Genomic DNA, 27,495 nt, shown 5'->3' with positions numbered 1-27,495 from the left:
ACCTAAACCAACGAATGTCCATGATGGACGTAGCTACAAGGACATTCCTTTCATTTTTAAAGCAAGAGTGAACTTATTAGTCAAAATGGTAGACCCTATAACGGCAATTTCAATCAATTTTGTACATTATGTAATTTAAAATCAAAGAAGAATTATTATTACTTCTTAAGTGTACGTCCAATATTTTATAAATTGGCTAGTGGTTTTTGACTTTTCTAGTCTAGTTGACTTCGTAAACAACTCCAATTTGTATAGTATTATGTAAATTGGAGACTTGAATGCTAGGATCGGGAAATATCAAAATTCTTTTGCCCTCAACACAATCTCGCACAACACCCTCAATCCTACCAAAACTCCAAAGATAACAACCTTAACCGAAATGGAAGACTATCTACTGAATTCCTTGAAAACTTTCGACTATCCGTGATGAATGGAGGCTCTAAACAATACACTTCGGGAGAAATCACATTCGTAAGTGGCCAAGGACAATCTGTTATTGATATTGCAGCTATATCTCTTCTTCTTAATCTATCCTTAGATTTTAAAGTAGGAGTGGGGAATGTCTCTTCTCATTTTCTGATTAAAGTAAAGGCTCAGCTTGCTGATGGAATTGTACTGAGACATTAGACATTCAACTAACTTTTGACAATTGAGATGGAAAGAGAATTGTGCCGATCTATACAAATCATTACTAAGCTGTAACATCAGCTCCTCTTCCTCGTTTCAATACATCAGTCTAGAAAGTTATGATGAACATATTATCAAGGCAAACCAACTCAGAATATATATTGAAAGTTATGAGGGATGAAAGAATCCTTCACAAATCCATTATGACAAGGCTAATGCAAACAAATGCCTCCACATTTAAGGAATGGAATCAGATAGCTTTTTCAAATAGCAGTAATCTTTTCTTTTTGGAGGTCAGTTTGAATCAATGGCACACCATGTTCAATGATCTGATCGCCAGAACTGATGAACATATCTTCAGTGAACATCTTTCAAAAGCCTCAACAACATTATCAAGAAATGTGTATAGAAACCTCAACGACCAAATAACATCGCAGGCTTATTATTTCAGTAGCGAATTTTTTTCTGAGGCTATTAGTTACATATTTAGAGCCCGATTCGCAATACTGAATCTTAACTATATCTATGCCACATGGAACTGATCTTCTGTAGCCTTTGTAACACAGAGATTCGACGGCTGTATTTTGCACTGAGTTTTCTTCCCCCAACTCGGCTCTATGAAATCTTTAAAGAGATTTTGGATTGTCAACTGTCTATAGATACTGCAAACATGCTCTAAATTACTGCAATAGTTTTCCATAACTCTAAAACTAGTCATTGCAATTGAAGGTTCAAGCAAAGTTTCCTAATTGATATATTTTTTATTTCAAAATCATCTGAAAATTGTTAATTGCTTTAACAAACTATTATTTTTTTTGTATATAATTAGTTACTAACTTACTTAGGTCTTCAGACCTGTTAGGTCCCATGGGGACCCGTTAAGGGGCATAGGTTTCCGACCTGTTAGGTCCCATGGGGACCCCTTAAGGGGCATAGGTTTCCGGAGATGTGTTTCAGCTCCCTCCAACTCTTGCCTAGTGACGCTGATTCCGCCTCGACTGTCCTGCGCCATGTGCTTCTCGGTCGTCCAGCTCTTCTTCCTTCTTGTGTGAGCGGATTAAACTGCATTTTTTGGTCTGCAATGCAGCCGTTACCTTTTTGAAGCGTATGTCCAAGACATTGCCACTTACGTCTTCGTATTATAGATTCTATAGGTTCCTGATCTGTCCTTAGGATGTTGATGGATCTATTCACGAAGGTTTGCAGCTTTCTTGTTTTGGCTAAAGTAACCTTCCAAGAGCTGCACCCATAAAGAAGCACTGATTCGACATTTGTGCGAAACAGTCGCAGCTTTGTTCTTAAGCTGATAAAGTTATACCTCCAAATTTTTGACAGCATACCGAACGCCGCTTTTGCTTTGCCGATGCAGCAGATGTCGTCTTGTTCGGTTAAGCCTTCGATGGAAACGATACTTCCAAGGCATCGAAAGTTCTCCACTTTTTCCACCGTTCCACCTTCTCGGAGTCGATGACCCGCAGAGTGTTAATATTATCAATACAGGAGGATCCAGCGCGTAATCCTGCTTGTTCGATCGTCATGGGATCCTTTAGTCTGACGACGTTGGATTTTGGATGTTTTTCCGTTGGATCTTCGAACTGTAGCTGTGCTCAATCATAGGGTAGCTATCAATAAGTGGTGGTCCCAGGCTAGTCCCATATCTGCGCCTCTTCTGTTTCGTACATCCAAGAGACTGCTTCTAAAGCGTCGACTAATCGCGAAGTGGAGGATTTTGTTGGCAGACGCTTGCCTGTCCGTCGACACCCAGCTAATTTTATGTTTTTGTTCAAACATAGTGGCGGATCCTAGTTGACTATAAAAGCATTGTTTCTCTTCATCAGACACTGTATAATAGTGACGGGTTGTACTCTACTTTGAAACCTAGCTTTGATAAGCCTTTCCCCAAGGGGCTCCCACGAAATAAGGCTTCTGATTGCCGTTTTTGTAATTAGTAACAGAACTCCAGCTTCTCGAGCGTTTCCTGGATCATGACCAAAGTAGAGCAGTGCAGCGTTTCGTGTCGGTGACTTGTATTTAGCCGATCCCAACCATCGCACTTCGCTTAACCCTAAGATATCTCTCCTGTACCTCATAAATTCTGTCTCTAATTGGAGGAATCTGGCTTCCTGCGTCCAGAAGAGTCCTCACATTCCAGAAACCAATCTTTGTCCGGGTACAATAGCCAAAAGTCGTCAAGTCGGTTTCTGTAGAAAGTTGATGCTCTTTTACGAAGAGTGCTAATCTCCGTAACCTTTCTTGAAGAGTCAGGAAACTTCGCCCTTGCAATTTTTGCTAACTTATGTACATTGGGATACAGGTCACCACGAGGAGGTAAAGCAAGAACTTAGATATGACAAGAAAGTTGCATTGCTGGCCCAAACCAAGTTTTAGGCAATCCCTAACTACCCGATCTGCCGTGCCGCAAGCACCCGTATATGTATATGTACATATAATTAATTGAATTTATGTTTATTATTTGAATTTTAACTTCTTTACATTTAAATTGCTTTTTTGTTATGAAATTTCGATCAGACATACGCACGGCAGAATTGCCATGTCCTTATTCTTAAAAAAAACTTTTGATAGTAATTTATATTTCAAAATAAAGAAACTATCTATCTATCTAATTAAAATAAAGTGATAGAGAATAAAGTTAAACTAAAAGAGACTCTTTTAGCACAAATAGAGTAGGTAGAGGTAGTAATTAGAATAATTGAAAAATAAGTAATTCTACTTGTTGATTTGAAAGCCGGTAGCTGGAAGATTACAAAGAAGTTAATTTCTTCAAGTACTCGTACCTACGCATACACAAAAACACAAGCTACAGAAATACTTTTCACTTAGATATTATTAAAAAGTTGTATTCAAACTCAAAGAACACGAATTCCTTTAGGTATCTTCAGAAGAAGACAAAATAAAAAACTTTTAATTCTTCTTGATAGTTTAAGTTATAGTTAGTTAAACTTATTTTATCTTAATTTTTCATTTGTTTTAATTAATTTTTTTTTTATTATTTTAGGTTTGGATATTCGGAGATGTTTGGTGTCGAATTTGGTTAGCAGTTGATGTCTGGATGTGTACTGCTTCCATATTAAATTTATGTGCAATATCATTGGATAGATACGTTGCCGTAACTAGACCTGTCACATATCCGAGTATAATGTCAACAAAAAAGGCCAAATCACTAATAGCTGGAATTTGGGTTTTGTCATTTGTTATTTGCTTCCCACCATTAGTCGGATGGAAGGATAAAAAGGTGCGTATTTATTTATGTAGTTTTTAACAACATTATGTATGTGAATGAGAAGTAAATTTTTTGTATGATTATTTCATGATAATTAATATTATGGTACTTGTGAGAAGTACGGTGGTAAAAAGCTATTTTGTATTTTTGAAGTTATTTGAATTTAACTTAATATGATTAAATGAATTCCAGATCAGATTCGATTTATGATACACTTTATTTGCATATAACCTTGTTTATAACCTGGTTTAAAAATTACTTAAGATAGTATTTGCAAATATTTTATATTTATTAGCAAATTTTTGAACAATGAGAATAAGTTAAAAATACTTACTTACTTACTTTAAAAGGCTCTGCAGTCCGGGGCCTCAACCAACAAGCGTCTCCAGCTAGTTCGATCCCTAGTTAGCTGTCTCCAGTTGATTGAGCTCCTCTTCTACCCGCGTTCACCAAAGTAGTCATCGTCTCCCTCTACTGCACCATCGCTAGGGATTGGATTCGAAGACCTTCCGTCTTGTAGCTTTGATGTCCATTCGCTCTATATGACCCAGCCATGTTAATCGTTGGACTTTTACTCTTTTAACCAAGTTAGTGTCGCTTTACGTGTACAGTCAGTACAGTTCGTCGTTGTGTTTTTTCCTCCATTATCCATTCATGCAGACAGAACCAAAAATCACCCGAAGAATTTTTCTCTCGAATCATCCTAAGACGCTCTTATCTTTCTTTGACAGGCCTCAGCGATATAAATGAGAACGGGGATCATGAGCGTCTTGAAGATGGTGAGAAGCAGCGATCTGCAAGAGCTATTCTTCGTTTGATTTCAGCACTGGTGTCGTTGTCTGAATTTCTAGGTGGACAAAGTCTTTAACTACCTCAAAGTTAAACCTGTTGTCTTGCCCTCATTGGCCACTAAGACCATCATTTCCATTTCTATCGCAATGCTCAAAAACGATCCATTGACATCACACTTCGGTCTTTCAATTATGTTAATATCATCGGCATATCGGAGTTATTGAATGGACCTTTAGAAGATTGTGCCTCTAATGTTGACGGTTGAGTTTAGCACAATTATTTCCAGAACGATGTTGAGGAAGTCCCATGACAGTGCATCACTTTATTGAAAAGCTTGTTTGACATCAAATGCATCGGTGAGTCCTTTTCCAACCTTGAGAGAGCAGCTTACTTTTTTCATCGTCATCAGTTTGAAACGTTTTACAGGGATGAAAAAACTAGACATTGCTCTGTAAAGCTCTTTCCAATACTTTCTGCCAAAATCGATAATGAAAATATTTGGTCGATGATGGACTTTCCTTTTCAAAAGCCACACTAATAGAACATATCAGGTTGTTGAGGAACATCTCAAGACATTCACGTAATACTACAGAAATGATGTTATGTGAGATGGTCAGAAGACTAATGTCTTGACGCAATTAAGAAGGTCTTATTTCTTGTGCATTGGACAAACTGTGCTGAGATACTACTAATCGACCATGCTTTTTCCCGATCATGTTTTGGAGATGAGATGTTGCATACTCCCTACCAAGTCATCGTCTGCTGCTTTAAATAATTCGGCAGCGGTGCCGTGCGTCAGCTCCATCAGCTTTGTTCAGGTCAAGGTCAGGTAGGCAGAGTGGTTCTATCTTCTTTACAGCGGAATTCGTCATCGCCGATATATAATTTGGTGAAGTGGTTTTTCCATAGTGTATATGCTGAGGACTGCGGTTCTACTTCAATTGTCCCCTGATTGTTTTGACAGGATTATCTTCGCGGCTGGTACCTTTGGGAAGCTATTTTGTGTTTTGGTAAAATATACGAACCACATTTCTGTTTAAAAATCTCTTTTTTTTCTCGATCCCTGGCTTCTATTTCCCTTTCTTTTCAATATTAGAAGCTGGTGCCTCTCCTCTTCCACTCGTAGAGCTCGCGAGCTGCTCTGTGCAACGCCGTTTTGTATGCCTGTTGCTTAGCTGCGTACGCTTGCCGGCACTTGTCATCAAACTAGGGGCTTCACTGTGGTGGCTGTGTGAAAGCTAGCACTTTATAGGCACATATTGCGGGCAGCATAGGACCTCTGAAGACTTTATTATACGTGCCCTCGATCGGAAAAGGACATGACAGTCTTTTCGCGATTGTAGCCTTCGAACGTTGAATCTTATCACAGTACTTCCATGTTTTGGCTTGGATTTGAATATCCGTAGCCGTACCTTGGCTACAACGTTTTTGGTTTTGCCCGGTCTATCCCATCTGGCTTCTTAGATGGCGGTTATATCTGACTTTCATCAGTTTAGGGCTTCCGCTAAGTTCGTTATCCTTATTTCGTTTGCTTGGTTCGTCATCAGTAAATCGGTCCGCAACTAGGATATTTTTACGTGGTCAGGAAGTGACCCCGACGGCATAATCCCCAACCGGTAGGGCCAGATTTTTAGTAAGACTCCAAGGACGGGGAACTAGATAAAACACTCCTAAATGAATATAATAAGTTAAAAAATGCTCAGTCAAAATTCTATTTCTATAAGCCAATACAGTTTGAAGGATTTTTTTGCGCTCAGCTCATACAACTCACTATTCGCATTTAGGACCCAAAATCCACCGAGCGATTTTTCTACCCAAAGTTTTTAGAATAAATTCACCCTTTTTACTTATCACCCAGCACTTGGTGCCGTAAAGTAGGAGAAGAAGTGATTAAGTTGTGTGTGTCGTGGAAAGCTTGAGAAAATATTTTTAAACCCAATCGTTTTTTTCGTCGGATTTCCACTAAGGTTTTCATTCATAGCTGCTAATGCTTTAAGATCAGCTCGCTTGGTGCGGCCGCTGATATCCTTGACGTCCTCATAGCCAAGCAGTTTTGAAAACCTTTGAAAGAAAGTGACTTCAAGTCTAAGATCTATCTTGCGCACTATCTGCTCTAGGACTATATTGAATAAATTACATAATAGCTCATCTCCTTACCTGAACCCTGCACAGCACATGTCTGTAATAGCTTGGATGAGTTGTTACCCGTTTGCACGTTGCACGCCATAGCTTATATCAGTTTTTCGGAATTTCGAGTTCCAATTTTGCCAATGCTATGCTATACGTGGCTTTGAAATCGACGAAAAGGCGTGGGTCTCGACTAGAAGTTCGTTGATCTTTTCCAAAATTTCCTTTAGTTTTAATATTTCGCCTACCGTCAATCTACCTGAGCTCAAGACACGTGCTTATCATAGTGCTTGGAGAAAGTTTTAAGACATTCACATAGTACATTGGATATGATTTTGGTCATATGACCAAAATAAATTGTAAATTGGGATTATTGAGCTATTTTACCAGTCATATATTTTCCTAATCCCTCCATATTCAGAGAGCTCTTCAGGTAGTTACTTAACTTTGCTTGATTTCACAGGGAAGAAGTCCTATCGAAATTTTACCAGTGATTATCAAAAATATTGAATTTTACCGAATCTATAGTTTTAGTGCTTTTAGAATACATTTAAAATAATACTTTAAGAGCTAGTGAAATAAAAAGAAACCTGTTTTATATAGAATTTGTTTACCAACTTCATTTACTCTGAAGTCCTGTCAACCCTTTTCGCTGCTTCTCCAACTATAAAAACGATGGCTGTTTTATATTCAAAAAGCAAAAAACCACTACACTTTCCACTTTCTACCTTCAACTGTTTACAATAACTCCAAAACTTCCTTCGATCAAATTTTAAAGTTAAAACTCTCAATCAACGATTCAATTTTAAAAAACACCTTACTGTTGATTAAAAGCAAAAGTTTTTGTTAAAGAAAAAGTGGTTCGCCTTAAACCATAAAAATTGTATAAGCTGATTTTAAAATAACTTGTTGTCTATAATTTATTCCTTTACATTTTAGGAACTAGAAAACACGATAACACAAAAATGCATTCCGTAGTAAACAAAAAGCTAAGTTATGCTTAAGTTAACATCAAACTTTTCCAACAAAAATTTGCTTCAATAAATTTAAATCCTAAGAAAATTTAACTCTGCAGAGAATAAAAGTTTTCTATTTTTTCGTATAGAGATACGAATATTCTTGTGCATCCCAAAATATTTTATACCATAAGGATAAAGTTGAGGTGTAGCAGAGGTAAATTTAGCCTTAGAGAGAGCTTTGTGAACGACCTGAGCATTAAGCATAATTTTCGTAACTTTCGTATGTAGCATAATACGAGTTTATGAGGAATTTAAGCCTCTAGCTGAATTCTATGGCATGATTTGTTGTGTTTTTAACTAATGAACGCAAAGACTATGGTTGGTCAAATCGGGGCTTGCCAGTCCACTTTATGTGTTTAACATTGAATTAACTAAGCCCGATGGATTTAATTTACCAAAGAAATAAAATCTTTCATCTTTTTTTGTTTGTAATTTCTTTTGAATTCTGAATTAAGCTCAATTATTTTATGTTTGCAAACAACCACCCACCGCATGGAACCATGTACCTTATTAAATATAGATTTGGTTATTTCTTCCTTTCGGTATTCTTGTAATGGAGAATAGAGTCGGTAATGTATATTTATTTCAATGGAATATTAGGGTCACCAGGATTAAGAATTGAAAATAATTATATCTTCGCAATTTTTTCGTTTCGTGAGTTGCCCTTGAGAAGTATGTCATGATATAAGACATTGTGCCATCATCAGGGGAATGAATAATAAACAAATAATTGAATCTGCCTTTAAGGAACGCTTACACAAAAATGTGATGTATATCTTTCTTACCTAAAAATGACAAAGTTAAATTCGGTATAAGTCGTATACTGTTATCGAAGTCATAGGTAGGAATTGTTTTTAACTCTAAAAATATTTTTAGTACTTAGAAAACAGGCTGTCTGCTTAGTGAATGAATTTCTTACTCTGCTACAAGACTTTCCAAAAGTATTGCTTCTGGGCTACCTCTTATTCTTGTTGAACATCAATAACATACAAACATAATTTTGAGTTTATCAAAGCATTTTTAAACTGATGATATTCAAATTTACAAAAATTGCTCTCTTGGACTTATAGAGAACTGTATGCTAATGATCTGAACGAATATCTCAAAAGTATTTTGCGGTGCTGTGGTCTTTGCATCCTTGGTTAAGTGTCAATTAAATTCGTGCATATTTCAAACCACTTGCGATTGGTATCGCCATTTAACATGGGATAATCATAAATCGAGGGTAAGACATATAGAACTTTTTGAACTTTATGGGCACCTTAAAAGTTCAAACCACCCAAATCGAGGGTAATGAATGGAATGTTTGCCCGATACTAAAAAAAGAAGACAATCTAAGCTTCACTAACTTAAGAGAATCAGTCTTCTAACATCGCTTTCAAAATGTTCTCTGACGGGGTACGTTAACGTCTAATGCTTATCGACAAAAACCTCATTAGTCCTCATTATTGTGGTCTCAGACCAGGAAAGTCGACAACCACCATCTCTTTGTTATATAGGGACGAGATCTGTACAGCTCCAGCCATGTCTAGTTTCGACATCTTTTACAAGCTCGTCCGTTTGTGCAGGATGACCATGGAGAATTGGCGCTGCTTCAAAAAGGTTGGAAACAATTTAACAGAACCTTTCAGTGTCAGAAAGGTTTTACACAAGGTGATGCGCTGTCATACGATTTTTTTAATATCTTCCTTTGAAGAAGAGTGCAGAGCTCCCACGTCAACAAGAGTGGCACTATCTTTCGAAAGTATGTCCGGTTACTGGAAAATGATAACATTGATATAATCGGAAGAACTCAGCGTAATGTCATTGTGGTTTTACGTGTATTCGGCGAAAATGGATTTAGCGGTTAATGAGGGAAAACAAAGTTTATGTTGTCACAGAGAATGGACATTCAACACTGAAAGAAAGCAATTGAGAAGCCAAGCCCTCTCTGGAACGACAAAAGTATCGCTTAAAAAAAAGCATCATTATCCCCGTCCTGCTATACGTTCCAGAAGCATGCACTATGACAGAAGCAGATTAAAACAACTTGGGTCGCTTCGAGAGAAAATCCCAGACAATTTTTGAATCCACGTCAGCAGTAAAGGAAAATCGAGAATGAGGTGGCATGTAAAGTCGGACTGGGACCTCTCCCAACTTAGCTAGGGACTGAGCTAGATGAAGAAGTTTGATGGGTGAGGCCCTAGTTCATACAGGAATGTAGCGCCACCTTAAGTTAGTAAGTATGAAATTAGTAATAGGCATTTAGGTACCTTTCAATAGGTAGTAAACGTTTCTAGATACAAAACTTTCCCCAGGTATAAACAGGGAAAATCAATTGCAAAACTCGGGACAGTGTGTGTACGTAGCCTTGCTATAAGCTCTGTTACAAGCATAAATCACCATAAAATAAGAATTATTCAATATTTTATTGTTGTTTCATTTATTAGTTTTATTGAAACAATAGTTTTACTCAAAATGACTGACATTTGCTTTAATGGCAGCTGTTTCTATTGCTATTTTTGACACTGCTTCCGTTAATTCTATCTTAAGAGTTAAAAAATTCCCGTAAAAATCTGTTCAGGTACAATCTAAAATTCGGCCTGCAAAAAATAATCTTAGGCAATAAAACATGGAATTCCCGGGCCCAATCTTTAAAACCTACTATATTGACCTTAAGGCACTTTTGTGCTGTCTTGACTTTGTTTGTCTCACCAGAATCTTGTAGAAGAATTCATAATTCTCCATTGAAAAGAGTAGTTATTAACATACTTACTTACTTACTTCTATTACTATCTAGCTGGGTCCCTAGCTAGATGTCTCCAGTTTTGAGCTCCAAGTTAGGTGAAGTCACTTTCCACTTGTGCGCGCCACTTGTGCGCGCCACCTGATTCGCGGTTTTTCTCTACTGCGCTGTCCTGTGGGTGTAGATTCGAAGACTTTCCGGGCCGGAGCATTGGTTTCCATGCCCTCTACGTGACCCAGCCAACTTATTCGTTGGACTTTTACCCTTCCGGCTAGGTCTACGTCGCTGTACAGCTCGTCGTTGCATCTTTTCCTCCACTCCCCTTCAATGCATACAGGACCGTAGATCACACAAAGAACTTTCCTCTCGAACCGACCCAAGGTGCTTTCATCCGCTTTTGTCATAGTCCATGCTTCTGCACCGTATAGCAGGACGGGGATGATAAGGGTCTTAAATAGCGACACGTTGGTCCCTAAAGAGAGGACTTTACCACTCATTTGCTTTTTTAGCCCAAAGAAGCAGCTGTTACCAAGAGTTATTCTGTGTTTGATCTCAGCGCTGGTGTTGTTTTCTGCGTTTACAACGTAGCCTGAGTAAACGAAGTCCTTGATTACCTCAAAGTAACGTCTGTCGATGGTGACGTTTTGACCAAGACGTCGGTGTTGTATGTCCTTTCTTGATGACAGCATGTACTTTGTTTTGGCTTCGTTAACCGTTAAACCCAGTTTTGCCGCCTCTTCCTCAATACTCACAAAAGCCCAATTGACATCACGCTGAGTTCTTCCGATTATGTCAATGTCATCATCATATGCTAGTAATTGGATATACTTTTAAAAGATAGTGCCTCTAGTGTTGACGTGTGAGCTCTGCACTATTCTTTCAAGCACGATGTTTAAAAAATCACATGACAGCGCATCACCTTGTCCAAAACCTTTTTTGACATCGAAAGGTTCTGTTAAGTTGTTTCCAACCTTTATGGATCAGCGTGAATTCTCTATGGTCATCCTGAAGAAATAGACGAGTTTGGCAGGGATGCCAAAACTAGACATGGCTCTTTACAGCTCGTCCCTGTAGATGCTGTCATATGCGGCCTTGAAATCGATGAAAAGATGGTCGGTGTCGATTTAGTGTTGTTAAGTTTTTTCGAGGATCTGCCGTAATGTGAATATTTGATCAACTGTATACTTTCCTGGTGTAAAACCGCACTGATAAGGACCTATCAGGTTGTTGACGATGGGCTTTAGATGTTCGCATATTACGGCAAAGAAGATTTTATAGGCGATGTTAAGTAGACTGTTTCCTCTATAGTTGGGTCTTCTTTTTTGAGGATCGGGCAAACAATACTGAGGTTCCATTCATCGGGCATGTTTTCTTCCGACCATATCTTTCAGATAAGTTGGTGCATGCTCCTAACCAGCTTACTTCTAGTTGCTTTAAAGAGCATCCGGCATACAAGCCATCCGCTCCAGCGGCTCTTTTAGACTTCAGCTTAGATATGGCAATCTTTACTTACAAAGTTGGCATTGGTTTTCAATACATTGTGTTCGCGGCAGAGAACTTCGAGAGATGTTACTTGTAACTCTGTCGGAAAACGATTTTTGCAATCTCTTGCGATTGTAGGCGTTCGACGTTGTACCTTCTTCCCGCTTCTCCCTGTTTTGCCTTGGGTCTGGAAACCCGAAGTGCTGCCTTGGCTACAACGAGGTAGTGCTCCTCGGAAAGTTTGGACATCCATGATGCTGGAAGCGTGTCTGGCGTCAATCGCAATATGGTCAATCTTGTTGAAGGTATATTGATCTGATGAACTCCAAGTCCCTTTGTGGATGTTGAGGTGTGGAAAACGCGTCCTAGTTACCAAGACGTTTCGCCCGCAGTAAAATCTATTAACCTTAATCCCTTGACGGAAATGTTGCCGTGCAGGTTGTTTTTTTCCCGATCATTCCACCAAAGATGTCTTCCCTTCCTAACGTAATATTAAAATCGCCCAGGACACTTTTAATATCGTAGCTAAGACTATGCTCATATCTTTTGTCTTAGAGCTCGAAGAGCATATCCTTGAGCGTGTTGGCATAGCAAGCTAATGTTGCCAAATTTACACTTGATGCGGATGGTCATGAGGCGCTCGTTGATGCACCTATAGCTCAAGACTTCTTACTTAAGTCTGGCTCCAATGACAACGCATCATCCAAATAAGCGCTGTTGGTTTTCGTGGTAGCAGTCACCATAATAAATATCGCAGTTTTTCATCCTCTTTTTGCCAGGCCCATCCCATCGTATTTCCTGGATGGCGGTGATGTCTGCTTTATAGCAGTCTAGGGCCTCCGCTAATTCTTCGGCCGCACGTGGTCTGTTAAGTTACCTAAAATTCCACGTGCATATCCGAAGCTCGTTGTTCTTAATTCATTTGCATAGGTTGTCAACAGTTAATGCGTCCGTATCCGAAGCTTGTTCACTACGTAGTTCAACCTTACTGGAACTGTAGACGCCACCGTTGATAATGTCTCGAGAATTCGTCTGCTGCCGTCTGAATAAACCCCAACAACTTTCCGCTGTGGTTGGAACCCAATCTCCAGTTGAGGTACTAGGCACCCGATGTTCACGGCGAGGAGGTGAGAGTAGGAGTTGATAGGCAGAGGTGGGTTTTGAGAAAAATCTGTGGACGCTTGTGTCCTCTTGGATGCACATGTCTACCATTTGAACTTCAATAGTAGTTGATACACAATTTACAAAAAAATTCTTCCCGTTCTCTATAGCACAACTTGCCAAATGTTTACACATTTGCTTCCAAAACATGCGATTTGAAACTTTGGATTAAGACTTTCAATAGCCCTTTATGTTTAGATTGGCATTGAAATAAATCTGGTGAGTGTATGGTTTTAATGGCATTCGTTTTGGTACTGCTTTTATAAGCGGGCAAACATGGATAACACGTTGACAACTTTTTTTGAGCTAATCATCTTATCTTGCTGGAGAAACGAACTCCCGAGCAAAATTGTGATTCCCTGTGGAGAAATTTTGCCAGCACTTATTACTTACCCGCATGTTAGGCAGTTATTGCGATTTTATTTTCTTAAGCGAAACTGAACCATTTTATAAGCATCTTATATCAAATGAATTTTTTTTGCATTTCAGGTCTAGAAGTTTTGCAACAGAGAAAGTTTTGAGTAATTATAAGTAGGCCTTCTTTTTTTTTTGTTGACCAAAAGTGTTTAATTATAAAACTAGTCGAACCTATCATATCAATAATACCACATCCTATCTCATATCATATGTAATCTCCGCGTTTCATATAAAAATTTCTATCAACTAACACAACACTGATATTCCAATATACTAGCTCAATAAATCAAGAAATAAAATTATTGAGTTCATAACAATTTGGAACGTATATTTATTATCGTATAGGTCGTATGTATGTATGTATTCTCGTATTGCAACATCGATTCCCTCAAATGTCCTTATCCAGCATTTCCAATCAAACCAAAGCTGTTATAGTCAAGATCCGGCGTAAGGCTTTATTCTTTATTCTTGTTAGCTAAGAAAACTATGGCCAACCAATCCTTCGTCGTAGTCGTTGTCGTTCTTATTGTCTTTCAGCCGCCCCAACTAACCCCCCTGAGTACATGAACTTTTCTTGCATTGAACCGTTTCTCATCACCAGTTACGTTTTTTGTCTATATCCTCCCATCCAATCCATCTCCATCTCAATCTCAATCCCGAACCCAATGTTAAAATAAAAAGAATCCCAATCCGACATTTGTTTCCTCCAAGCTCTCAGAAAATAGAAAATACTTTTGTCTGTCCACTGTCCGCCATTCGTCTTCATCTTCATCTTCACCTTCATCTTCATCTTCTCCATTCGGTTCTTAATGCCGATGTTGGCCTTATGGTATGGTACTGGTACGAGTATATATACAATACACATTGAGCTCGAAGCGGAAAAGGAATCTAAGGATTTTATGCTTCAACCCAACCCTTGGTCGTCTTGTTTGAAAATTCGCATTACTACTTATCCTGCAGGGAATTTGTCGAAGCAGATTTGAAATGACAGAGACATTCCGTAGGATTGTTTCGTAAAGTATTGGAATTCCTTAGCAATTATTTAATATTGTTTCGTCCGTTCTTAAGTTCGAAAATAAATTTCAAACTAAGAAATGAAGTGCGTGGGTGGATGAGTGGGTTGGTGAGTTGGTGAGTCTGGTGTAAGTGGGAGGCAGAGGGTGGGGTTCAAATGGGCTGACTGTTGCTGATGATGATGATGTTGGATGTTGGTTGTTGTTTTGAGATTTATTCTCTTTGTTACAACAGAACGAACGATGAAGCGGGGATCAGGCGTCAATGCCAGTTCTTGTGGTAATTTTTGATAATTACATCCTTGCCTATTCCCATTGCTTTCCCTATCCCAGTTTCAGTGTCTTCTATACTTGCCGCCATGCCTGTTTGGGGTGGTCTTTCTTTGCGGCTTGCGGTTGTTCTTCTTTCTTCTTTTAAAAATGTTCCTCGTGGATTTATGTATTCTATTCTTATTCTGGGAGGGAAAAGATATCATTATTTTTGTTGGGGCTTTATACATCTATAAATGTTATCAAGACTTAATGTATTTAGTGAAACTATTGAGCTGAACATAACGACTCTATGAGGTTGTATGAAATTGTTGTGTACACGAGTATACACATACATATTTTATTGTTATGCTATCAATGTGCCTTTCACTAACGAAATATTGTTTCATATTTTGTTTTGTTAAATTGAAAGTGAATTTATGTGCCACGGGCTAAGAGCTGAAATATTGATCTTTGTTTATAAATAGTTATGATTCGTGAATTGTATACAAAGTTATATATTTTCTTTGAAGATAATTTTGCAAAAACTAGAAAGCTAGTTTACCCTGGTCAGTGAAGAACAGCTTTAACTCGTCCTTAAATTGATAAATGTCATTTGGTTCTCTCAAGCTGCGTGGAAGTTTATTCCAAAGGTGGATAACAAAAATAAAAAAGAGGTTGTGATGCAACCCACACTAATAACTTTCCATCCCATCTGTCGATTTGTCTTCCTTTCAAGTTCGTAGGTTTTCTTGTTAGGTTGAAAAAGTTGTCAGTTGAATTATTCTAAAAAAAAATAAAAATTACCAAAATAAGGAAATATGTAGTTTTTTTTCAAAATTTCAAATTTCAAAATCAATTTGTGTTAATGAGATTTTAAGTCGAAAACCAATATTTACCAATTTCAGTAGCGTTTCTTAAAAGTTTTTATTTCTTATGCAAAGAAATACAAATTGAATAAAGGAAATTAATTTGAAGTCAATATCATCTACAGTTCCCGAGATATAGAGAGCCCAACATCAATTTTTACCTAATTTGCGTACTATTTTTTGCAGATTTTATTTTTTAATAAAATATAACGAAATGTCGGAAACAATATTTCCTGTCAGATAAAATTTGTTCGAAGTCAATATTTTTAATATTTGAAAAGCTATTTGAGTCGAAAATACTTTTTTACGAACTTAAAATAATGATTTTCATAGGTTTTTATTTTTTGTAAAAAAAATAAAATTAGTTTGAAGTCAACTTCTCAAATTTTTAAAAAATATTTATGTACGTTGGAAATCAATTTTACAAACTTTTAGAAAAGTATTTTTTACTTACTTACTTAGGTCCTCAGACCTGTTAAGTCCATTGAGGACCCCTTAAGGCATAGGGCCTCTATTACGCCTACGTGCCATCGTGTGCGGTTTCCGGAGATTTGTTTCAGCTCCCTCCAGTTCTTGCCTAGTGACTCTGATTCCTCCTCGATTGTGGTGCGCCATGTGCTTCTCGGTAGTCCAGCTCTTCTTCCTTCTTGTGTGAGCGGATTGCGCTGCATTGTTTGGAATGCAATTATTTTTTTCAGCTTTTTATTTTTAATACAAAAAATTTTAATTCGATTGGTCTCAAAGTTTTACCAGATGCCAAAAACATTATTCTTCGTTGCATATAATTATTTTGGAGATAAAACTCAAATTTTGTACGCAAAATATTCGATATATATGTATTTTGTAAAGCTGCAAGTACAGCAGCGCTTTAACTCCTTCTTGAGCATAGGGTAGCAACAAGATCCTTCCACCTATCCCGATTCACCGCAACTGACCTCAGCTGTGGCCACGATTGAATACCTTGAGACCAAGCCCCCTTCAAAAATGGTTACCTCCAAGTTGTCATTGGTCTTCCAATACGTTTATTACCCTGGTTATTCCATTGGACGGATTGTTTTGCTATATTGTCGTCAGGTTTACTGACCTCATTTCTGTTGCATGATGTCTACGGCCAATTTTTCGGTCCTGTCCTATTCCACAGCTCAACGTTAGATATGGTTTGCGGCCACCGGATCTTCAGAATAGAGCGCAGACAACGGTTAACGAAAGCTTGTAGTCTGCGCGAGATGTTGGCAGAGCATTTCCATGTTTCAGAAGCCTATAACAGCACTGATTTGACGTTGGATTCGAAGAGTTTAGCGATATTTTGCGAGAGTTCCACACAGGAGAAAGGAAATGCACTACGGGCTTTGTTTATTCTACTATTTACATCCAGGTTCGTTCCGCCATCGAGAGCTGTAAAACTTCCCAGCTAATTTAACTGCTCGACCTCCTCTATGGTCCCCTGCCTTACAATAACTTGTATGCTTTGGCCGTAGTCATTACTTTGGTCTTATTTGTGTTAATCCTTAAACCTGCCACCTCTCCATTTAATTGCAGCGAACGACACATCTGATTTAAGCCTGCCGTGTTGTTTGCCATGAGACATATACCGTCAGCATTTTTTATGTGGCTGAGCTTGTCAAACAGACTCCATTGGATACCGTGGCTTTCATTTGTACCCCCCGTGGCAGTCATCACATCGTCAATCCCCAGCAAAAACAGAATTGGTGAAAAGACATCTCCTTGTCTCTATCCTTGACGCACATCAAAGGAGCCGGAAAGCTGTCCATTGTGCAACACAAAATACCTTGCGTTGTTGTACGATTCTTTAATAACATCGACAATTTTCTCAGGGATTCCTCGCGCAATAAGCGATCTCCAGATGCATTCACGATTGACCTGATCAAACGCCTTCTCAAAATCTACAAACATTAGGTAAAGCGGTTATTGGTACTTAGATAATTGTTCGAGTATGATTCGCAAGGTGTTGATGTGGTCGACGCACGATCGAAATGACAATAATTTTTTTTTCAGTTTTTGTTGACTTATAAAAAAGAGTAACTTGGATTTTTTTTCAAAAATATACCTTTTTGGTATCACGTTGCAATATATTATATACAATTTAATTGAAGTGTAAGGCGTTATTGGTTCGCGAGGCATTTTATTTTGGGTTTATCAAAATGTTCACCTTTTTTGAAGTTGCTATAGTAAAAAAACGTCGTCTTAATTCACGAAAAAAAACTTCCCGAATTTACGAACGTACGTACACACACACGCACGTCGCACAGACATCTCACTTAAAATCTTCTATTTAGACTCTAGGGACCTTAATGGCTTCATTCCTTAGCTGAACTCGTAAACGTCAGGTGAAGCCGAAGCTGAAGTGTGTTTGTTTTAAAAATTGTCTCTGGCCAGGTAAAATCAAGCAAGCAGATATGGTTGATGCCGAAATCGGATATCAGTGTAAAGATATGACGGCTGCATAGTTTTCAAAATTGAAAATAACTTCTTGCAATCCTGTGTGACCTATTGCCTCACCCAACAAACTTCTCCATCTAGTCTCCAGTTGCACATTCATAGTTGGGTGAAGTCACTTTTTACTTGCACGTGCCACCTAATTCCCTGTCTCCTTTCTACTGAGCTGTAATGTAGGCGTGGATTCTAAGACTTTCCGGGCCGGAGCATTAGTTTTCATTGTTGTACTTTTATGCATCTGGGTAAGTCTGCTTCGCTTCTTTTGATACGAGATACGACCCAAGGTGCTTTCATCTGCTCTGGTCAGAGTTCTTCTGCACCATATAACAAGGCGGATAGGATGAGGGCTTTATATATAGCAACACTTTATTCGCTCGAGAGAGCGATCGGTGTTAAATCACACGAGCGCCGTTCTGTCTTCTTAGAACCAAAGTCGTTCACATCAACAACCTACAGTTGAGGTACTAAAAAATCATTAACCATTAACTATAACATTTCCAACTGACTGCAATTTTTTTGAAAAACATTTGTCTGCACATAGAGAACGCTAAACATTGAAGTTTTAAGGATTTTACGGATCGCATCACAACAAAAACTTGTGGGTTATGATCATTTGAAATTGTACTACGTTTTCGATTATTAACGTTCCCATAAATGACCTGTCTCATTGAATAATTTTTTTTTTTATATCGGGATCGGTGGCCCTGACCATCTCTATTTTATCCCCCTCACAGACTTGATGCTCATTAGACTTGAATTCTTGCACGAGTTTTATCAAAGACTGATATGTTCTGATAGGAAGCTTTGAGAGAAAAATTCTTCAGGTGATTTTTGGTCCCGTATGCATAGATGGAGAATGGAGGAGAAGATATAACGACGAACTGTACGGGCTATACAGCGACACTGACCTAGTTAGCAGAATTAAAGTCAAACGGCTTAGATGGCTAGGTCATGTAGAGCGGATGGACATCAACGCTCCAGCCCGGAAGGCCTTCGAATGCAATCCCGAGGGACAGCGCAGTAGAGGAAGACCGCGACTCAGGTGGCGCACCCAGGTGGGAGAGGACCTCAACCAACTTGGCGTGCGAAACTGGAGACAGCTAGCTAGGGACCGAGCTGGCTGGAGACGCATGTTTGTTGAGGCCTAGGTCCGCCCCGGACTGTAGGGCCTTCTTAAGAAAGTAAGTAAGTAAGATATGTTCTGACGATTAGTGCTTAAGATTGTCATTTAGAGGTTTAATCTCAGTTCATTGGAATTCTCCTGTTAGAAGTTGACAAAAATCCTTTATAGTAATTCTTTTCATAAAAAAAAAGTTTTTCTAATAAGCCTTTAATTTTTGACAGCAAATTATAGATCATCTTCGTTTATACCAAAAATTTTGAATTGATCCTTTTTTTTAAGTCACTAAGGGTTGGTTCAAGAAATCTTTTATCGAGGGTATGAGGAAACAAATTATACGATATGATCCTAGTTTGTTAACTATACAATTCTCTACAAAAAAAGGCAATAAGTGCGTTGGATTTCGGCTTTAGTTGGGGTGGTTTAATAATGGATTCAATTATATGATTGATGAGAATAAATATTCTTTTCTCTAACATAATTCACTTTTATATCAAAAGAAACTTCCTCTCACTTCTCCTGCGGATATAATAACAATCTATATGAAAACTCTTTTCAAACATCAATAAATTCTGATTTGACCCGATTATATATACGCCAAAGGACTATAAGCAACAAATTGAAAGGTACGAGTATAAAAGTAATTCCCTAAACAATAAAAATATAATTATGAGCTCCAAGAGTCCAAGCAAAAGATTTATGGCATAGGTAGGTACCTAACCTATTCACAATTGTGTATATATATAGTTCAACAGGCAATAAAAATAAACAATCTGTACAGAAAAATATATTTTCAACAGACAGATACAATCCAACAATACATCAAAGGATGTTCATTCAAGTGTCGTATATAAAAATATAAGACAATGGATTGAAATAAAAAGTGTATGTAATATTTCATAATATCAATCCCTTGAGCCCTATTAAAGTTCAGAAATTTAATTATTTTATTTTTGCCCACAAAATTGACCCTTTGCCTTCATCAGGTGTAATAAATTTTATCCACTAAATGTAAACGAGAAAAATACACAATGTTTTTTTGTTTTATAATTTATTGTTATTGCTGTTTTATAGGAAACACGTAAATACAGAGGGGAATATTTTATACATGCATAAAAATAAGTTAATTTAATAAACTAATGGAGCGTCAATCATTTGTTTTGGTCAAAAGGAAAAAATCGACATGAATAAAGCTAACTCCTGATTGGGGTCGAACAGTTTTCCTGATATGGGGTAGCCATGGAAAGTAGTGGCACTAGTGCACAGTTTAAATACACTCTTTACGACACTATCAAAAAAAGTCATATTCAAACCCTCTGAAAATATTATGAAAGAGAAATAAATTTAATATTTCTTTTTTTAACAAATATCTTCATAAGAACAAGGAGTTATATTCGGTTGAACATAAATCAATTCCTAAAGAAAATAACATTGTTTTCCTAAAAAACTGAAACTTCCGGATTTCTATACCTTCCAGATCTTTCTGGGAGGAAAGAACATTCCTGGAAGATGGATCATTCTACTTTTATACAGATGGCTTAAAATCAAATGAAGGGGTTGGTGGAGGTGTGCACTGTGAACGATTGAATTAAAGTCTTTCATTCCGCCTTTCCAATCATTGTAGCAGGCGATAATAGAAGCCTTGTTCTGGCTAAAATAAAACGTGCTATCAACATCTGATATCCGTAGTTTCTTAGATAGTCAGGCCGCTTAAAATTTTTGGAGTCTGGACAAACTCTACAACAGTCCATAACTTTCAATCATCTCTAATGAGATGGCACAACAGTTTAATATTCAACTTTGCTTGATGCCTAAATGGTACAGTACAACTTATTCTACCAAGTTTGGCTAATGCTGACACACAAATCACAACATCTAAACTCAAGATTCATGTGGTATCACCATGAGCCATTAAGCTGGCCAAAATACTCTACCACGGACATCCACTTTTACCTAACCTAACCCAAAAAATTGATAAGCTAACTTCAGTTAAGAGTTTCTAAGCACCAAATTTTTTTTAAACCCAAAGCCAGATAAATGGAAGACGCAGATAAGAAAAGATTTATTTAACTTTGATATAAAAATACACATTGTCCTTCCATAAGTTTTAGCCCTCAAAGTGGCCATCCTTAACTTTGAAACACTTTCTTAAACAATGCTGCTTTTGGTATGTAGTCGCACGCACTACATCCATTGGTATCGAAGCTGGTGCCTTCACCAAGTCAGCTTTAAGAGACTTAATATTACGATAAGATTAACAGTAAACCCTCTTCTCCAAAACATTTCATAGACCGCAGTTCAGCAACTTGGGATACGGACTGCCTAATGACCAATCTTCAGTGGCGATAAACCCCGGTAATGTATCCTCAAGCCAAAGTTGGGTGATTGTTGTCTTGTGAGCTGGCGCAGAGTTTAGTTGAAACACTCAGTGCTTGCCTGCATACAAGGAGTTACTTAAGGGTTTCACAACCTTCTCGAAAGCTTCTTAATGACCGACAATACGGCTTTCGTAGCAATAGGTCCACTGGTCCTCTCATGGTTCATCTCACCGAACAGTGGACCAAATCTTTACATCGTTTTGGAGAAAGTAAGATTATATCGATATTTCAAAAGCATTTAAAAGGGTTTGGCATCAGGCTCTCTTATCGAAAATGCTGCTTTCGGTTTTTATGAATCCCTCCTTCATTGGATTAGTTATTACCTTTTGAATCGTTCAATACAAGTTGTATTGGATGATTTCCAGTCGAAAACCACAAAATAAATGGTGTGCCCCAGGGCTCTGTTCTTTCTCCAACCCTGTTTAGCATTTTTATTAATGATCTCCTGCCTGCAACTTCTAATTCAATACATTGTTTCGTTTACGATAGTACTCATAGCTTTTCATATTCCTTTTCAGATTCACATCTCTCTTTGTCGGATGTGGAACTACGATAAGCTTATTAAATTAAAACCGAGAATTTAATGGTTCGAAAACCCAATGCTGCCTTGTATAGTTAAAACGAGATACCATGCCATTATCCACTTTCATCTAGGAGACTGAACATCTCGATCTTCTTGGTATGTATATCACCAACCACCTTTTGTGGAACGATCACAAAGGCGATGAAAGAAGTTTTTCTCTCCCTCCGATCTGGCTATTATCTACAAGACTTATATAAGTCTTAAGCTTGAGTATAACTTCCATAACTGGGCTGTTGCTCCTTCAACTTATTTAAGCCTCTTGGTCAGTGTTGGTCATTTAAGTCTTGAAGACTGTCGAAATGTTTCTTGTCTCACCCTCTTTTACGGATATTTTAACGGTATTGTGTTGGCGGCAAAGAACTTCGAAAGAGGTTACTTGTGCTTTGGTCGTAGAAGGATTTGGCGATCTCTAGCAATTGTAGCCATTGGACTTTGTATCTTCTCTGGTCTGGTAAACCAAATTGGTACTTTGGCTACAATGTGGTAGTGACCCTTGGGAAAGTTCGGACATCCATGATGTTGGAAGCGTGTTTAGCGGCGAACGAAATATGGTCAATCTGGTTGATTGATCTGGAGAACTCAAAGTTCCTTTGTGGATATTGAGGTGTGGAAACGAGTACTATCTACCATGACATTTCGCACCGCAGCAAAATCGATGATCATGAATCCGTTATCGGAAAAGTTGTCGTGCAGGTTGTTTTTCCCGATTATTCCACCAAAGATGTGTTCCCTTCCTAGCTTGGCATTAAAATCGCGAGGACATTGATGTTCAAATGGTAGACATGTGCGTTTAAGAGAACACAAGCGTCCAGAGAGCAATGTAATACGGATCTGTACGTAGAATGTTATGTCCCTTAACAGATCACGTGCAGCCGAACAACTAACTGAAGCCCTTAAATGCTTCAAGGCATATATTACCGCCATCCAAGAAATGCGATGGGACCGGGCAAACGCAAACTGAAAGATTGCTATGTATACTATGGCGACTGCTACCGAGAACAAACACAGCGTGTATTTGGGTGTGGATTTGTTGTTGGATCTAGACTCAGGCAAATAGTCCTGAGTTTCAACAGTGTGAGGGAGTGCATCACAACAAACCACATCAAAGTTAAGTTCGCCAACATAAGCCTAATATGCACGCATGCCCCAACAGAGGAGAAAGATGAAGACACCAAAGACATATTCTTCGAGCTCTTGGACAACACATATGAGCAGTGCCCTGGCTATGACATTAAAATAATCTTAGGAGATTTTAACGCCAAACTAGGAAAAGAAGACCTCTTTGGTGGCACAATCGGGAGATTCAGCCTGCACGACACCACTTCTGACAACGGATTCAGGCTGATCGATTTAGTTGCGGGTCGAGACGTTCTGGTAGCTAGTACGCAGTTCACACATCTTAATATTCTCAAGGAGACATGGAAATCTCCTAATCAATCAACTATCAACCAGATTGCCCACATTCCGATCGACACACGACACTTTTCCAGTATACAGGATGTCCGAACTATCCGAGGGGCCAACATCGACTCGGACAACTACCTCGTTGTAGACAAGGTACGGCTTGGGATATCCAGGGCCAAGCCAAATCAAGGAATTACTGTGAGAAGTTTCGACGTTAGACGGCTACAACCGCAAGAGACAGCCATGTCCTTTTCCGTTCGAGTCTCTAATAACCTGCTTGCATAAAGTAAAATCAGTGGCAACATTCCCTTGCAGCCATCAGAGATGCCGCCTCTAAAGTGCTTTGTGTTATAGTGCCACAACAGCAAAACCCCTGGTTTGACGACGAATGCAAACAAAAATACAAAACGGTGCTGCACAGGATTATTATTAAACGGCGATGAAAAACCAAATTCCGCTGTAAGGGAGATAGAACCACTCAACTTAGGCAACGCGGATCAACAATTCCGCCTACCCGACCTAGACGAAGTGAAGGTAGCTATATCTAAACTTAAATCAAACAAAGCTGCTGGAGCTGACGGCATCGCTGCCGAACTATACAAAGCAACAGGCGATGACTTGGTAGGGAGCATGCACAAACTCATCTGCACAATATGGTCGGAAGAAAACATGCCCGAAGAGTGGAATCTCAGCATAGTTTGACCGATACATAATAAAGGAAATTCTCTAAATTGCGCCAACTACAGAAGCATCAGTCTCCTTAACGTTGCATATAAGATCCTCTCTGTCGTATTATGTGAACGTCTGAAGCCGTTCGTCAACAGCCTGATAGGTCCTTATCAGTGTGACCAAGAACAACGACGTCTTGGACAAAACGTTAAGGACTTTGTCTCCCTAGGCACCGCTATTAACACAGACAACGACACCAAGATAGAACCACTCAACTTAGGCAACGCGGATCAACAATTCCGCCTACCCGACCTAGACGAAGTGAAGGTAGCTATATCTAAACTTAAATCAAACAAAGCTGCTGGAGCTGACGGCATCGCTGCCGAACTATACAAAGCAACAGGCGATGACTTGGTAGGGAGCATGCACCTACTCATCTGCACAATATGGTCGGAAGAAAACATGCCCGAAGAGTGGAATCTCAGCATAGTTTGACCGATACATAATAAAGGAAATTCTCTAAATTGCGCCAACTACAGAAGCATCAGTCTCCTTAACGTTGCATATAAGATCCTCTCTGTCGTATTATGTGAACGTCTGAAGCCGTTCGTCAACAGCCTGATAGGTCCTTATCAGTGTGACCAAGAACAACGACGTCTTGGACAAAACGTTAAGGACTTTGTCTCCCTAGGCACCGCTATTAACACAGACAACGACACCAGCGGTAAAATCAAATCGAAGAATTACTCTTGCAAATCGCTGCTTCTTTGGACTTAGAAGGTAATTGAGCATCTAAAATCACGATCTATAAGACACTCATCGTCCCGGTTCTCATTTATGGCGCTGAGGCCTGGACCCTCTCAAAAGAAAGATGAGAGCGTCTTAGGATGCTTCGAGATATTTCGTTCGTTTGCATTGATAGAGTATGGAGAAGAAGATAGAACGGCGAACTGTACGGGCTGTACAGCGACACTGACCTAGTTAACAGAATTAAAGTCCAACGACTTAAACGGCTAGGTCATGTAGAGTGAATGGACATCAACGCTCCAGCCGGGAGGTCTTCGAATCCAATCCCGAGGGACGGCGGCGCAGTAGAGGAAGACCGCAACTCAGGTGGTGCACTCAGGTGGGTGAAGACCCCAACCATCTTGGCGTGCGAAACTGGAGACAGCTAGCTAGGGACCGAGCTGGCTGGATACGCATGTTGGTTAGGTCCCAGGTCCTCCCCGGACTGTAGCGCCATCTTAAGTAAGTAAGTAAGGACAGTTTTAATATCGTAGCTAGGACACTGCTCATAGTGCTCATATCTTTTGTCTATGAACTCGAGGAGCATATCTTTATTATTGTCATCCTTTTTTTTGTGGGAGCGTGTGTGGATGGTAGGCTAATGTTGCCGAATTTAGCCATGGTATGGATGGCTATGCGGTGCTCGTTGATGCACTTGTTACCTAAGTTTAGCTGTAACAACAAAACCAGTTTTGTCGGTAGAAGTCACCGCAGTAAATATCGCAGTTTTTTATCCTAGGCTTGTTTGTGCTTCCCATCTGAAAAGATACATTGACGATTTTTAAAATCACATAACAAATACAAAAATGAGATACATACTATTTATTCTGACTACATAGATAAAACAAAGTAAATGTTTTATCTTAAGAGTGTTCTATTTATTTTAGTGATTATAATTTTAAACTCCAAGTAAATATAAAAACTTTGCTGAATACTTAAAAATTCCAATAATAAATAGTTATTATACTTTCGACACTTTAAACGATTTCGATTAACCTCGATTTTAAAGTACCTATGCAGTTAAATGTTTTTGTTTTGTTTGCCATTTAGGAACCTTAACTACCTACACAATAAAAAAAGGGCCAATATTTATTCATTTATTTTGGTTTGTTTAAATTTTTGCAGTTAGAAGTTGAAACTACCTATAACAGGGGAAATTATACGCTTTACTATGCTACATCTACCACAACTTCAACCACTCAGTCAGCACCTCCACCGCCATGTCCTTGGAAATGTGAACTGACAAACGATAGAGGTTATGTCCTCTATTCCGCATTGGGATCATTCTATATACCAATGTTCGTTATGTTATTTTTCTATTGGCGAATTTACCGAGCTGCCGTGAGGACAACTCGTGCTATAAATCAAGGATTTAAGACCACCAAAGGTGAGTTGATATAGTTTATATTCTATTCCTATTTTTTTTTTCTTTCTTTTTTTAAGTCGTCCTATTTTGTATTTTTATTCCTTTTCTTTCTATATTCTATTTTATATTTACTATTCGCATTTGTATTATTAATCCTTCCACCCTCTCTCGCTCTCGCTCACGCTCTGCTACTATTGCTATATCCTTTTTTATAACTATATACATTCTCTGAACATAAAGTAATCTATCTATGGCAAAATAAAAATGTCCTTTGTTTATGACTCTTTTCTTGTCCTTTCTTTTTTGATTATTTATCTCAATTTATATATCTCTGATATCACTTAGAATATAAATACTTTTATCTAGATAAAATTCAAACCATGACTTTTCAATGTTATCTTTTTTATGTGAATGATTAATGTAGTTGAGTTCACTTCTTCTTATTGTAACTTTATACTTGAACATCACAAAAGATGGATGAGTCGGAAAAAATAAAAGAAAAGAAAAATTTAATATAAAATATAAAAATATGAAATTGTAATGTTTGGCTCATTCAGAATATTAATATTTTTGTATATCTAACACCCTTTTCTCATAAATACAAAAACAGAAAAAACCTGAAGTATATAATTTTTGATCTTGTACCTGTGTCATTTTATAATCTTTTTGTATTTATTGTCTGCTGTATTGATTTTGACATTTTCTCATATTGAACATTTTTTAATAAATTTCTTAAATATTTATCTAGTATTTGAAAATTTTACCAAATGCATGGACAAAATTTAAAAACGCCTTTTTCGACATCTCAATGTTTTAAATAAAACAATTATTGTAAACTTCTGTACAAAGAAAGGTGGATTTAATTTATGTAAGTTTAAAGCTGGCCTTACACAACTTAAATCAATGTTTCAACATTTTAAAATACAAATAACTTCAAAAATCTCAACCGTTACCAATCACACGAAACAAATTCGGCTCAGTATAAAGTAATGCCAGCTTTAAATATGAAA

General features: G+C 38.2%; 1 protein-coding gene across 2 annotated transcripts in view; it reads left to right on the top strand.

The window, feature by feature from the left end:
• The window catches only part of LOC129954051 (octopamine receptor Oamb), a 229,329-nt gene that overhangs the window by 180,153 nt on the left and 21,681 nt on the right, over positions 1-27,495 (top strand). For both annotated transcript variants that reach the window (XM_056067693.1, XM_056067694.1), the window contains exons 4-5: positions 3,644-3,880; positions 26,245-26,506. In XM_056067693.1, the coding sequence (XP_055923668.1) occupies positions 3,644-3,880; positions 26,245-26,506 (499 nt within the window). The remainder of the gene's footprint in view (positions 1-3,643; positions 3,881-26,244; positions 26,507-27,495) is intronic.

This window comes from Eupeodes corollae, chromosome 1 (genome assembly GCF_945859685.1).
Source record: "Eupeodes corollae chromosome 1, idEupCoro1.1, whole genome shotgun sequence".
Classification (NCBI taxonomy): domain Eukaryota; kingdom Metazoa; phylum Arthropoda; class Insecta; order Diptera; family Syrphidae; genus Eupeodes; species Eupeodes corollae.
This window is presented reverse-complemented; position numbering and strand designations above follow the sequence as displayed.